Below are 16,043 nucleotides of genomic sequence, written 5' to 3' on the forward strand. Positions count from 1 at the left end.
AATATCTTTTTACTAATACAGTCATACTAGAAGCAATACTCTAATAAAAGGAAGGTAACTATATATAAGAAAACATAAGAATTTAATCATCTCACAACAAACACAAGAGAAGGGATTAATGCACACATAATACCATATCCAACAACGAAAATAACAGGAGCTACCAATTAGTCATCTTTAGTATATCTCTACACCAACAGACTCAATTATCCGTTCCATAAACAAAGGCTAATACAGCAGGAACAGGGACACAAGAAACCCACCCAACCAGTGGCTGGGGTCCATTCTAGTCGGTACCAGCTCCAGGCCACCTTGGACTCGAACTCATGGATGGTACCACAGTCCCCAGAGGACTCTCCACACTGCAGGAATCTTAGCACACCCAGGAACTTAGGATCACTGGTGAGTGGAACACAACACCTGTTCCAAAACAACCAGGAGAGGCCAGTGCCAGCAGGAACAGGAACACAGAAATCCCACCCAAACAGTGGCTGGGGTTGGTTCCGGTGGGCCACCTTGGGCACAAACTCTGTGGACAGTCCCATAGTCCCCAGAGGACTCTCCACACCACAGGCATCCTAGCACACCCAGCATCTTAGGATCACTGAGGAGAGTCAGCCTACAGAGAGGGCTCTGACCCCGGGGCCTCAGGTGAGAGAGCCATCTTGTATCCTGGGTCTCTCAGAGACCACTTTGTGCAGGAGAGTAGGCAGGCCACAGAAGGAACAGAGCTTCTTGGACAGGGTCCCTTCGGGCCTTAATCTTCAGCCAGGAGGTGGATCTGAGTGTCAGAACTCTATGTACCTTTCCTGCAAGAGGAGACCTTGCCTGCAGAGAGTATTCTGACCACTGGAACTCAGGAGAGAGTTGGACTCCAAGGAGTGCTGACAGAAGCTAACAGAATTACAGGAGGAACAAGCTCCATCCAGAGACAGCTATAACATCTAACAGCAGAGATTACCATATAGTTAAAGGTGAATGTAAGAATCTTACTAACAGAAAACACCACTCAGCATCATTAGAACCCAATACTCCCATCATAGCAAGTCCTGGATACTCCAACACACCCAAAAGGCAAGATTCAGATTTAAAATCATATCTCATGATGCTGGAACAGGATTTTAAGAAGGGCATTAATAATTCACTTAAAGAAATACAAGAGAACACTATTAAACAGGTAAAAGTCCTTAAAGAAGAAGCACAAAAATCCCTTAAAGAATTACAGAAAAACACAACCAAACAGTTGATGGAATTGAACAAAACAACCCAAGATCTAAAAAGGGAAGTAGAAACAATAAAGAAAACTCAAAGGGAGACAACTCTGGGGACAGAAATCCTAGAAAAGAAATCAGGAACCATAGATACCAGCATCAGCAACAGACTACAAGAGATGAAAGAGAGAATCTCAGGTGCAGAAGATTCAATAGAGAACATGGACACAACAATCAAAGAAAATGCAAAATGCAAAAAGATCCTAAAACAAAATATCCAGGAAATCTAGGACACAATGAGAAAACCAAACCCAAGGATAATAGGTATAGATGAGACTGAAGATTTTCAACTTAAAGGACCAGTAAATATCTTCAAAAAAATTATAGAAGAGAACTTCCCTATCCTAAAGAAAGAGATGCCCATGAACATACAAGAAGCCTACAGAACTCCAAATAGACTGAACCAGAGAAGAAATTCTTCCTGACACATAATAATCAGAACAACAAATGCATTAAATAAAGATAGAATATTAAGAGCAGTAAGGGAAAAAGGTCAAGTAACACATAAAGACAAACCTATTAGTATTTCACGAGACTTCTCACCAGAGACTATGAAAGCCAGAAGATCCTGGACAGATGTTATATAGACCCTAAGAGAACACAAATGCCAGCCCAGGCTACTATATACCCAGCAAAATTCTCAATTACCATAGATGGAGAAACCAAAGTATTCCATAACAAAATCAAATTATCACAATATCTTTTCATGAATCCAGCCCTTCAAAGGATAATAAAGGGAAAACTCCAACACAAGGAGGTAAATTATGCCCCAGAAAGAGCAAGAAAGTAATTCTTCAACAAATCTAAAAGAAGATAGGCACAAGAACAGAATCCCAGCTCTAACAACAAAAATAACAGGAAGCAACAGTTATTTTTCCTTAATATCTCTTAATATCAATGGATTCAGTTCCCCAATAAAAAGACAGAGACTAACAGACTGACTACATAAACAGGACCCAACAATTTGCTGCATACAGGAAACTCAACTCCGGGACAAAGACAGACACTACTTCAGAGTAAAAGGCTAGAAAACTATTTTCTAAGCAAATGGTCTGAAGAACCAAGCTGGAGTAACCATTTTAATATCAACTATCAACTTTCAACCCAAAGTTATCAAAAAAGACAAGGAGGGGCACTTCATACTCATCAAAGATAAAATCTTCCAAGAGGAACTTTCAATTCTGAATATCTATGCTCCAAATGCAAGGGCGTCCACATTCATTAAAGAAACTATAGTAAAGTTCAAAGCACAAATTGCACCTCACATAGTAGTAGTGGGAGATTTAAACACCCCACTCTCAACAATAGACAGATCCTGAAAACAGAAACTAAATAGAGACACATTGAAACTAACAGAAGTTATGAAGCAAATAGATTTAACAGATATCTACAGAACATTTTATTCTAAAACAAAAGGATATACCTTCTCAGAGCCTCATGGTACCTTCTCCAAAACTGACCATAAAGTAGGCCACAAAATTGGCCTCAACACATACAAAAATATTGAAATTGTCCCATGCATCCTATCAGATCACCATGGACTAAGGCTGATCTTCAATAACAACATAAATAATAGAAAGCCAACATTCACGTGGAAGCTGAACAACATTCTACTCAATAAAAGACTTTTTAGAATTTAATAAAAATGAAGCGAAAACATACCCAAACTTATGGAACATAATGAAAGCAGTCCTAAGAGAAAAACTCATAGCTCTGAGTGCTGCCAAAGGGAAAATAGAGAGAGCATACACTAGCAACTTGACAGCACAACTAAAAGCTCTAGAAAAAAAGGAAGTGAATTCACCAAAGAAGAGTAGAAGGCAGGAAATAATCAAACTCAGGGCTGGAATCAACCAAGTGGGGAAAAAAAAAGAACTATAAAAAGAATCAACTAAACAAGGAGCTAGGTTTTTTGTTTTGTTTTGTTTTTGTTTTTGTTTTTTTGAGAAAATCAACAAGATAGATAAACTCTTAGCCAGACTAACTAGAGGGTTTAGGGACAGTATCCTAATTAATAAAATCAGAAATGAAAAGGGAGACATAAGAACAGAACCAGAGGAAATCCAAAACATTATCCTACTATAAAAGGCTATACTCAACAAAATTGGAAAACCTGAATGAAAAGTACAATTTTCTAAACAGATAACAATTAGCAAAGTTAAATCAGGATGAGAATAATCATCTAAAAAGTTCCACATCCCCTAAAGAAATATAAGCAGTCATCAATATTCTCTAAACCAAAGAAGCCCAGGACCAGCTGGATTTACTACAGGGTTTTTTCAGACCTTCAAAGAAGAGCTAATTCCAATTCTCCTCAAACTATTACACAAAACAGAAACAGAAGGTCCTACCCAATTCATTCTTTGAAGCCACAATTACTCTGATAACTAAACCACATAAAGACCCAACACAGAAAGAGAACTTCAGACCAATTTTCTTATGAATATCGATATCAATATACTCAATAAAATTCTCGCTAACTGAATCCAAGAACACATCAAAACAATCATCCATAATGATCAAGTAGGCTTGATGCGGGGATGGTTTAATATACACTAATCCATCAATGTAATCTACTATATAAACAAACTCAAAGACAAAAACTACACGATTATCTCATTGGATGCTGAGAAAGCGTTTGACAAAATCCAACACTCATTAATGATAAAAGTCTTGGAAAGATCAGGAATTCAAGGCCCATATCTAAACATAATAAAGAAATATACAGCAAACTAATAGCCAACATCAAACTAAATGGAGAGAAACTTAAAGCAATCCCACTGAAATCAGGGACTAAACAAGGCTGGCTACATTCTCCCTACCTATTTGATATAGTACTTAAAGTCCTACCCAGAACAACTAGACAACAAAAGGAGGTCAAGGGGATACAAATTGGAAAGGAAGAAGTCAAAATATCACTATTTGCAGATGATATGATAGTATATATAAGTGACCCTGTAACTTCCACCAGAGGACTCCTAAACCTGATAAACAGCTTCAGTGAAGTAGCTGGATATAAAATTAACTCAAACAAATCAATGGCCTTTCTCTACACAGAGGTTAACAGGCTGACAAAGAAATTAGGGAAACAACACCCTTCACAATATTCACAAATAATATAAAATACCATGGTGCAACTCTAACTAAGGAAGTGAAAGATGTACATGATAAGGACTTCAAGTCTCTGAAGAAAGAATTTGAAGAAGATCTCAGAAGATGGAAAGATTTCCCATGCTCATGGATTGGCAAGATTAATATAGTAAAAATGGCTGTCCTGCCGGAAGCAATCCACAGATTCAATCCAATCCCCATCAAAATTCTAACTCAATTCTTCACAGAGTTAGAAAGGGCAATTTGCAAATTCATCTGAAATTACAAAAAAAAAAAAAAAAAAAAAACTAGGATAGCGAAAACTATTCTGAACAATAAAAGAACCTCTGGTGGAATCACTATGCCTGATCTCAAGCTTTACTACATAGAAATTGTGATAAAAACTGCATAGTACTAGGACAGTGACAGACAGGTAGATCAATGCAATAGAATTGAAGACCCAGAAATGAACACACAGATCTTTGACAAAGGAGCTAAAACCATCCAGTGGAAAAAAGACAGCATTTTCAACAAATGTTGCAGGCTCAACTGGCAGTTATCATGTAGAAGAATGCAAATTGATCCATTCTTATCTTCTTGTACAAAGCTCAAGTCTAAGTGGATCGAGGAACTATATATAAAACCAGAGACACTGACACTTATAGAGGAGAAAGTGGGGAAAAGCCTTGAAGATATGGGCACAGGGGAAAAATTACTGAACTGAACAGCAATGGCTACTGCTGTAAGATTGAGAATTGACAAATGATATTTCATAAAATTGCAAAACTTCTATTGGCACAAGATACTGTGAATAAGACAAAAAGGCCACCAACAGATTGGGAAAGGATCTTTACCAATCCTAAATTTGATAGTGGACTAATAAACAATATATACAAAGAACTCAAGAGGGTAGACTCCAGAAAATCAAATAACCCCATTAAAAATGGGGTACAGAGCTAAACAAAGAATTCTCAACTGGGGAATACCGAATGTTTGAGAATCACCTGAAAAAATGTTCAACATCCTTAATAATTAGGAAAATGCAAATCAAAACAACCCTGAGATAGCACCTCACACCAGTAAGAATGGCTAAGATCAAAAATTCAGGTGACAGCAGATGCTGGCAAGGATGTTGAGAAAGAACACTCCTTCATTGCTGGTGGGATTGCAAGCTGGTAGAGCCACTCTGGAAATCAGTCTGGTAGTTCCTCAGAAAGTTAGACATGGTACTACCAGAAAATCCAGCAATACCTCTCCTGGGCATATATCGAGAAGATGTTCCAACTTGTAAAAAGGACACATGCTCCACTATGCTCATAGCAGTCTTATTTATAATAGTCAGAAGCTGGAAATAACCCAGATGTCCCTCAACAAAGAAATGGATACAGAAAATGTGGTGGTACTTTTACACAATGGAGTACTACTCAGCAATTCAAAACAATGAATTTATGAAATTCGTAGGCAAATGGATGGATCTGGAGGATATCATCCTGAATGATGCAATCCAATCAGAAAGAACACACATTATACACACTCACTGGTAATTGGATATTAGCCCAGAAACTTAGAATACCCAAGATACAATTTGTAAAACACATGAAACTCAAAAAGAAAGAAGACCAAAGATGCTTCATTTTTTCTTAGAATGGGGAACAAAATACCTATGAAAGAGTTACAGAGACAAAGTTCGGAGCTGAGATGGAAGGAAGGACCATCCAGAGAATGCCCCACCAGGAGATCCATCCCATAAATAAACCCCAAACCCAGACACTATTGCATATTCCAGCAAGATTTTGCTGACAGGACCCTGATATATCTATCTATGTTGAGGCTATGCCAGTGCCTGTCAAACACAGAAGTGGATGCTCACAGTCATCTATTAGATGGAACACAGGGCCCCTAATGTAGGACCCAGAGATAGTACCCAAGGAGCTAAAGGGGTCTGCAACCCTAGAAGAGGAACAAGAATATGAATTAAACAGGACCCCCCCCCCCAGAGCTTGTGTCTCTAGTTGCATATGTAGCAGAGGATGGCCTAGTAGGACATCAGTGGTTGGAGAGTTTCCTGGTCTTGGGAAGATTGTATTCCCTTGTACAGATGCAGTCCAGGCCAGAAAGCAGGGTAGCATGTGAAATGTAAATGAAGAAAATATCTAATTTAAACAAAGGAAAAAAAGTCCAAAAGTGAGATGCACAAACTGTATCCATAGTTTTGGTACATATAAGAAATATATCTCAGCAACAACAATAGGTATTTCCTCAGAATAAAATGCTGGAAACAAATTTTTCAAGTAAATGGTTCCAAGTAACAAGCTAGAGTAGCCATTCTAATATCCAATGAAATAGACTTTCAACAGAAAGTATTTAAAAGAGATGGGGAAGAATACTTCATATTCATCAAAGGAAAAAATCCATCAAGATTAAGTCTCATTTCTGAACATCTATGACCTAAATGCAAAGGCACACACATTTCTAAAAAACATTACCAAAGCTCAAATCATACACTGAACCTTGCACAATAATAGTGGGAAACTTCAAAAACCCACTCTCACCAATGGACCGGTCATTGAAACACAAACTAAACAGAGATGGGGTGATACTAACAGAAGTTATGAGCTAAAAGGATTTAACAGATATCTATAAAATACTCATCCAAATACAAAAGAATATGCCTTCTTTTCAGCACCTCATAGAACCTTCTCCAAAACTAATCATATAATCAGACACAAAAAAGCCTTAATAGATACAAGAAGATTGAAATAATCCCATTTCTTCTAACAGATCGCCATGGACTCAGGCTGGATCTCAGTAGCAACAAAAGCAAAAGAAAGCCCACATACTCAGGGCAACTGAATAACTCTTTGCTCAATGATAACATAGTCATGGAAAAATATAGAAATAAATATAATACTTTATAGAATTCAATGAAAATGAAGACATATCAAACCCAAATCTATGGGACACAATGCAAGCAGTGTTAAGATGCAAATTCATAGCACTAAGTGCTTTTATAAAGAAATTGGAGAGATCCCATTATAGCACTTTAACATCACACCTGAAATTTCTAGAACAAAAAGAAGCAAACATACCCAAGAGGAATAGAGTAAAGGAAATAGCCAAATTTGGGGCTGAAATCAAAGAGAATAATAAAAGAAGCAACAAAACCAAAAACTGGTTTTTTGAGAAAATCGACAAGATAGATACACCCTTAGTCAAACTAACTAAAGGGCACAGAGACAGTATCTAAAGTTACAATATCAGAAGTGAAAAGGAGACATAACAACATAATCTGAAGAGATTAAAAAAATCTTCAGATCCCAATTCAAAAGCGTAAACCCCACAAATCTGGAAAATCTAGATTTAATAGATGGTTTTAGACAGATATCAGGTAACAAGTTAAATCAGAATCAGATAAACCATCTAAACCATCCCATAACACCTGAGGACATAGATGCAGTCATTAACAGTCACCCAGGGCCAGATTGTTTTCTTCAAGGAAGAACTAGTACATCAAACTATTCAATTTGTGTGTGTGTGTGTGTGTTTGTGTGTGTGTGTGTGTGTAAAACAGAAGGAACATTATCTAATTCATTCTATGAAGCCACAGTTGCTCTGATTCCTAAACCACACAAGGATGCAACAAATCATGAGAAGTTTTGAACAGTTTTGCTTCTGAATATCAATGCAAAAATACTGAATAAAATTATCACAAATGGTATCCAAGAACAAGTCAAAAACATCATTCATCAATGTCAAGTAGGCTTCATCTCAGGGATTCAGGAATAGTTTACTATATAAAAATGCACCAACACAATCCAGTGTATAAACAAAGTCAAAGGAAAAAAAATCACATGAATATGTTATTAATTGCTGAAAATGCCTTTGAAAAAAAATCCAACACCCCTTCTTGTTAAAAGTCTTGGAGAGATCAGGAGTTTATGCCATATACCTAAACATAAAAGTAACATACAGCAAACAAATAGCAAACATCAAATTAAAATGTGAGAACTTGAAGAATCCCTCTAAAATCTGGGACAAGGCAAGGCTGCTCATTCTCTCCCCATCTACTTAATATATTACTTGAAGTTCTAGCTAGAGAAATTAAATGAATGGAGATTAGTTTGGAAAGGGAGAAGTCAAGGTATCAATGTTTGCAAATGTGTACATAAGGGGGGCCCCAAAATTCTATCAGAGAACTACAGCTGATAAACAACTTCAGAAAAGTGGTCAGATATACAATTAACTCAAACACATCAACAGCCTTCTTTTATAAAGATGATAAATGGACTGAAAAATAAATTAGTGAAAAAACACTGGTCACAATAGTGACAAATATTATGACTACATGGTATTGGTACAAAGACATACAGGTTGATCAATGGAATAGAATTGAAGACCCAGAAATAAACACATACACCTTGGACTTTTGATCATTGACAAAGAAGACAAAATTATATAGTGGAAAAAGAAAGCATCTTCAAGAAATGGTGCTGGTCTAACTGGTGATCTACATGTAGAAGAATGCAAATTGATCTATATTTGTTACCATGCACAAAGCACAAAGTGGATCAAGGACCTCAACAGAAAAGCAGATACACTGACTCTAATAGAAGATATAGAGGGCACCTTGAACTCATTATGCTTGGGGGGGGGGTGGATTTCCCAAACAGAACTCAACTCCAATGGTTCAGGCTCTAAGATCAAGAAGTGACAAATAGGCTCTTCCGGTCTGACTCTCACCTGGGAAGCTAGGGCGCAGGGTCGGCTGACACCCGCCAGCTATCCACGACACCCGCCACAGGATTTTGAGACTTCTGGTGAGTGGAACACAGCTTCTGCTCCAGTCCAATCGTGCGGGACCCGAGACTGCTTTGGTTGGGGAGGCAGAAAACCGGCCTGAGTAGGGCCACAAGCCTCTTCTGGTCAGATCAGCACCTGAGTAGCTAGGGTGCAGGGTCGGCTGACACTCGCTAGCTACCCACGAAACCTGCCACAGGATCTTGAGACTTCTGGTGAGTGGAACACAGAGTCTGCTCCAATATTTAAACAGTGACAACGATAACAACTAACCCCGGAGATTACCAGATGGCGAAATGAAAATGTAATAATCTTACTAACAGAAAACAAGACCACTCACCATCATCAGAACCCAGCACTCCCACTTCGCCCAGTCCAAGGCACCCCAACACACCGGAGAAGCTAGACCCAGATCTAAAAGCATATCTCATGATGATGGTAGAGGACATCAAGAAGGACTTTAATAACACACTCAAACAAATACAGGAGAACACTGCTAAACAGGTAGAAGACATTAAAGAGGAAGCACAAAATTCCATTAAAGAATTGCAGGAAAACCAGACCAAACAGGTGATGGAATTATATAAAACCATCCAAGACCTAAAAAGGGAAGTAGAGACAATGAAGAAAACCCAAATTGAGGCAACCCTGAAGATAGAAACCCTAGGAAAGAAATCTGGAACCATAGATGCAAGCATCAGCAACAAAATACAAGATATGGAAGAGAGAATCTCAGGTGCAGAAGACTCCATAGAGAACATCGGCACGACAATCAAAGAAAATACAAATCCAAAAAGATCCTAACTCAAAACATCCAGGAAATCCAGGACAAAATGAGAAGACCAAACCTACGGATAATAGGAGTAGATGAGAATGAAGATTTTCAACTCAAAGGACCAGCAAATATCTTCAACAAAATTATAGAAGAAAACTTTCCAAACCTAAAGAAAGAGATGCCCATGAACATACAAGAAGCTTAAAGAAGTCCAAATAGACTGGACCAGAAAAGAAATTCCTTCCGACACATAATAATCAGAAAAACAAAGGCACTAAATAAAGATAGAATACTAAAAGCAGTAAGGGAAAAAGGTCAAGTAACATATAAAGGCAAGCCTATCAGAATTACACCGGATTTTTCACCAGAGACTATGAAAGCCAGAAGGGCCTGGACAGATGTTATACAGAAACTAAGAGAACACAATTTCCAGCCCAGGCTACTATACCCAGCCAAACTCTCAATTACCATAGATGGAGAAACCAAAGTATTCCACAACAAAACCAAATTCACACATTATCTTTCCACGAATCCAGCACTTCAAAGGATAATATCAGAAAAAAACCAATACAAGGACGGAAACCACATCCTAGAAAAAGCAAGAAGGTAATCCCTCAACAAACCTAAAAGAAGACAGCCACAAGAACAGAACACCAACTCTAACAACAAAAATAAAAGGAAGCAACAATTACTTCTCCCTAATATCTCTTAATATCAATGGACTCAACTCCCCAATAAAAAGACAGAGACTAACAGGCTGGCTACAGAAACAGGACCCAACATTTTGCTGCTTACAGGAAACTCATCTCAGAGAAAAAGATAGACACTACCTCAGAATGAAAAGCTGGAAAACAATTTTCCAAGCAAATGGTAGGAAGAAACAAGCTGGAGTAGCGATTATAATATCTGATAAGATTGACTTCCAACCCAAAGTCATCAAAAAAGACAAGGAAGGGCACTTCATTCTCATCAAAGGTAAAATCCTCCAAGAGGCACTATCAATTCTGAATATCTATGCTCCAAATAAAAGGGTAGCCTCATTCATTAAAGATACTTTAGTAAAGCTCAAAGCACACATTGCACCTCACACAATAATAGTGGGAGACTTCAACACACCACTTTCACCATTGGACAGATCATGGAAACAGAAACTAAACAGGGACACAGTGAAACTAACAGAGGTTATGAAACAAATGGATCTGACAGATATCTACAGAACATTTTATCCTAAAACAAAAGGATATACCTTTTTCTCAGCACCTCATGGTACCTTCTCCAAAATTGACCACATAATTGGTCACAAAACAAGCCTCAACATATACAAAATATTGAATTTGTCCCATGCACCCTATCAGATCACCATGGACTAAGACTGATCTTCAATAACAAAATAAATAATAGAAAGCCAACACACACGTGGAAACTAAGCAACATTCTTCTCAATGATACCTTGGTCAAGGAAGGAATAAAGAAAGAAATTAAGGACTTTCTGGAGTTTAATGAAAATGAAGACACAACATACCCAAACTTATGGGACACATTGAAAGCATTTCTAAGAGGAAAACTCAAAGCTCTGAGTGCCTCCAAAAGGAAACTAGAGAGAGCACACATTAGCAGCTTGACAACACACCTAAAAGCGCTAGAACGAAAGGAAGCAAATTCACCCAAGAGGAGTAGACTGTAAGAAATAATCAAACTCAGGGGTGAAATTAACCAAGTGGAAACAAGAAGAACAATTCAAAGAATCAACCAATCGAGGAGCTGGTTCTTTGAGAAAATCAACAAGATAGATAAACCCTTAGCCAGACTCACTAGAGGGCATAGGGAAAGTATTCTAATTAACAAAATCACAAATGAAAAGGGAGACATAACAACAGACCCTGAAGAAATCCAAAACACCATCAGATCCTTCTACAAAAGGCTATACTCAACCAAACTGGAGAACCTGGATGAAATGGACAAGTTTCTAGACAAATACCAGGTACCAAAGTTAAATCAAGATTAGGTTAATGATCTAAACAGTCCCATATCCCCTAAAGTAATAGAAGCAGTCATTAATAGTCTCCCAACCAAGAAAAGCCCAGGACCAGATGGGTTTAGTGCAGAGTTCTTTCAAACCTTCAAAGAAGATCTAATCCCAGTTCTTCACAAACTATTCCACAAAATAGAATCAGAAGGTACTCTACCCAACTCATTCTATGAAGCCACACTTACTCTGATACCTAAACCACATAAAGACCCAACAAAAATAGAGTACTTCAGACCAATTTCCCTTATGAATATTGATGCAAAATCCTCAATAAAGTTCTCGCTAACCGAATTCAAGAACACATCAAAACAATCATCCATCCTAACCAAGTAGGTTTTATCCCAGGGATGCAAGGATGGTTCAATATATGAAAATCCATCAATGTAATCCATTATATAAACAAACTCAAAGACAAAAACCACATGATCATCTCGTTAGATGCTGAAAAAGCATTTGACAAAATTCAACACCCATTCATGATAAAAGTCTTGGAAAGATCAGGAATTCAAGGCCCATACCTAAACATGATAAAAGCAATATACAGCAAGCCAGCAGCCAACATCAAAGTAAATGGTGAGAAGCTGGAAGCAATCCCACTAAAATCAGGGACTAGACAAGGCTGCCCACTCTCTCCCTACCTATTCAACATTGTACTTGAAGTCCTAGCCAGAGCAATTAGACAACAAAAAGAGATCAAGGGGATACAAATCAGAAAAGAAGAAGTCAAAATATCACTTTTTGCAGATGATATGATAGTATACATAAGTGACCCTAAAAATTCTAACAGAGAACTCCTAAGCCTGATAAATAGCTTCGGTGAAGTAGCTGGATATAAAATTAACTCAAGCAAGTCACTGGATCAACATTGTAAAAATGGCTATCTTACCAAAAGCAATCTACAGATTCAATGCAATCTCCATCAAAATTCCAACTCAATTCTTCAACGAATTAGAAAGGGCAATCTGCAAATTCATCTGGAACAACAAAAAACGTAGGATAGCAAAAACTCTTCTCAAGGATAAAAGAACCTCTGGAGGAATCACCATGCCTGAACTAAAGCTGTACTACAGAGCAATTGTGATAAAAACTGCATGGTACTGGTATAACGACAGACAAGTAGACCAATGGAACAGAATTGAAGACCCTGAGATCAACCCACATACCTATGGTCACTTGATCTTTGACAAGGGAGCAAAAACCATCCAGTGGAAAAAAGATAGCATTTTCAACAAGTGGTGCTGGCACAACTGGCGGATATCATGTAGAAGAATGCGAATTGATCCATTCCTATCTCCTTGTACCAAGGTCAAATCTAAGTGGATTAAGGAATTCCACATAAAACCAGAGACACTGAAACTTATAGAGGAGAAAGTAGGGAAAAGCCTCGAAGATATGGGTACAGGGGAAAAATTCCTGAATAGAACAGCAAAAGCTTGTGCTGTAAGATCGAGAATCATAAATGGGACCTCATAAAGTTGTAAAGCTTCTGCAAGGCAAAAGACACCGTCAATAAGACAAAAAGACCACCAACAGATTGGGAAAGGATCTTTACTTATCCTAAATCAGATAGGGGACTAATATCCAAAATATACAAAGAACTCAAGAAGGTGGACTCCAGAAAATCAAATAACCCCGTTAAAAAATGTGGCTCAGAACTGAACAAAGAATCCTCACCTGAGGAATACTGAATGGCAGAGAAGCACTTGAAAAAATGTTCAACATCCTTAATCATCAGGGAAATGCAACTCAAAACAACCCTGAGATTCCACCTCACACCAGTCAGAATGGCTAAGATCAAAAATTCAGGTGACAGCAGATGCTGGCGAAGATGTGGAGAAAGAGGAACACTCCTTCATTGTTGGTGGGATTGCAAGCTGGTACAACCACTCTGGAAATCAGTTTGGCGGTTCCTCAGAAAATTGGACATAATACTACCAGAGGTTCCAGCAATACCTCTCCTGGGCATATATCCAGAAGATGTTCCAACAGGTAAGAAGGACACATGCTCCACTATGTTCATAGCAGCCTTATTTATAATAGCCAGATGCTGGAAAGAACCCAGATGCCCCTCAACAGAGGAATGGATACAGAAAATGTGGTACATTTACACAATGGAGTACTACTCAGCTATTAAAAGTAATGAATTTATGAAATTCCTAGGCAAATGGATGGATCTGGAGGGCATCATCCTGAGTGAGGTAACATATTCACAAAGGAACTCACACAATATGTACTCATTGATAAGTGGATAGTAGCTCAAAAACTTAGGATACCCAAGATATAAGATACAATTTGTTAAACGCATGAAACTCAAGAAGAACGAAGACCAAAGTGTGGACACTGTGCCCCTTCTTGGAATTGGGAACAAAACACCCACCCATGGAAAGAGTTACAGAGATAAAGTTTGGAGCTGTGAAGAAAGGATGGACCATCTAAAGACTGCCATATCCAGGGATCCATCCCATAATCAGCTTCCAAAGGCTCACACCATTGCATACACTAGCAAGATTTTGCTGAAAAGACCCAGATATAGCTGTCTCTTGTGAGACAATGCCGGGGCCTAGCAAACACAGAAGTGGATACTCACAGTCAGCTATTGGATGGATCACAGGGCCCCCAATGGAGGAGCTAGAGAAAGTACCCAAGGAGCTAAAGGGAACTGCATCCGCATAGGTGGATCATTATTATGAACTAACCAGTACCCCAGAGCTCTTGTCTCTAGCTGCATTTGTATCAAAAGATGGCCTAATAGGCCATCACTGGAAAGAGAGGCCCACTGGACTTGCCAACTTTATATGCCCCAGTACAGGGTAATGCCAGGATTAAGGGGTGGGGGTGGGTGGGTGGGGGGCTGGGGGTGGGAGTGTATTGGGGACTTTTGGATATCATTGGAAATGTAATTGAGGAAAATACCTAATTAAAAAAAAAAAAGTGACAAATAGGATCTCATGAAACCAAACGCTTCTGCAAGTCAAAGGATACTGTCAATAGGTCAAAACAGCAACCTACAGATTGGGAAAAAACTTCGCTCATTCTACATGTGCTAGAGGACTAATATCTAAAATATATAAAGAATTCAAACTGTAGACTCCAAAAAAAAAAAAAAGAAAGAAAAATGAAAAAAAATATCAGAATTATTCTTGCTCATTTGTCCTTCAGGAAGACGGTCAATGAATGAATAACTAACCAATCAATCAATCAATCAATCAACCAATCACACTTTCAAAGGTTATACTCACAAAGGATTGTCTATGACTTCCTCCAGTGCATTGAGCAAATCTGACCTTGACATTGTTTTGATATCCAATGTAACAGCTGCTCCTTTGGCTACCATGTGAGCAATGTTATCATGTTGTTCTCCAAACAAAGGAATGCCAATCATAGGGATTCCATGATGGATGGCCTCATAGATGCCATTCGCTCCACCATGAGTTACAAAGGCTTTGGTTTTTGGATGACCTAGAATAAGATGAATTCATGTTAACATTAATGAGAGTCTTAGAAATGAAAAGAGACCTGTATACTACCAGGAACTGAAAGGAGATTTTCTTGAAGATTGTTACACTCATAATGTCACTAAAATGCCTTTCTGCTTTAGAACAAGAAGAACTAAATTTACAGAGAACTATTTTTGCAAGTTTGCATGAGGCATGAGACTTGAACAATGAAATACAGATTTCCAGTGGAACATGGGGAGCCCATAGTAGATAAGAAAAATAATGAGTTTTTAAAAAGATGCAATGCATTTCAGAACTTGTTTTCTTAAATAAATAACCAATTCCCTAAGTATAATATGGGAGATTTTGAAGTCAACAAAGATGGGTATACGAATTAGAGAGAGCCGGATACAATTACACATTTGTTTTTCAGTCTTACCAAGAAGATCATTTTGGGGAAGCCACTTGTAGATTCTGGTATTGGGTCCTAAGGTGGCTGGAATTTTGCCGTCAAATCTCCAAAGAACCTGTTAAATGTTAGATAATCTGTGTTGATGGAGACAAATTTGACATAAAGACTGAGCAGGTTATATTTAGGAATATGTGTGTGTGTTTGTGTGTATCTAGCAATTAATGAAATGCGA

At 38.1% G+C, this 16,043-nt stretch overlaps 1 protein-coding gene across 3 annotated transcripts in view; it reads right to left on the bottom strand.

Moving 5' to 3' along the window:
* Positions 1-16,043, bottom strand: part of LOC110295249 (UDP-glucuronosyltransferase 2B17-like) — a 37,629-nt gene that overhangs the window by 2,814 nt on the left and 18,772 nt on the right. Inside the window, exons 4-6 of one of the 3 annotated variants that reach the window (XM_085836819.1) lie at positions 15,839-15,926; positions 15,202-15,421; positions 9,102-9,227 (exon numbers count right to left, since the gene is read on the bottom strand). In XM_085836819.1, the coding sequence (XP_085692945.1) occupies positions 9,110-9,227; positions 15,202-15,421; positions 15,839-15,926 (426 nt within the window). In that variant the 3' untranslated portion in view covers positions 9,102-9,109. Of the gene's footprint in view, positions 1-9,101; positions 9,231-15,201; positions 15,422-15,838; positions 15,927-16,043 lie in introns of all 3 variants that reach the window. The other 2 variants (XM_085836818.1, XM_085836817.1) reach the window with 2 other exon arrangements.

Source organism: Mus caroli, unplaced genomic scaffold (assembly GCF_978045245.1).
Source record: "Mus caroli unplaced genomic scaffold, Mus_caroli_1 scaffold_4, whole genome shotgun sequence".
Classification (NCBI taxonomy): Eukaryota; Metazoa; Chordata; class Mammalia; order Rodentia; family Muridae; genus Mus; species Mus caroli.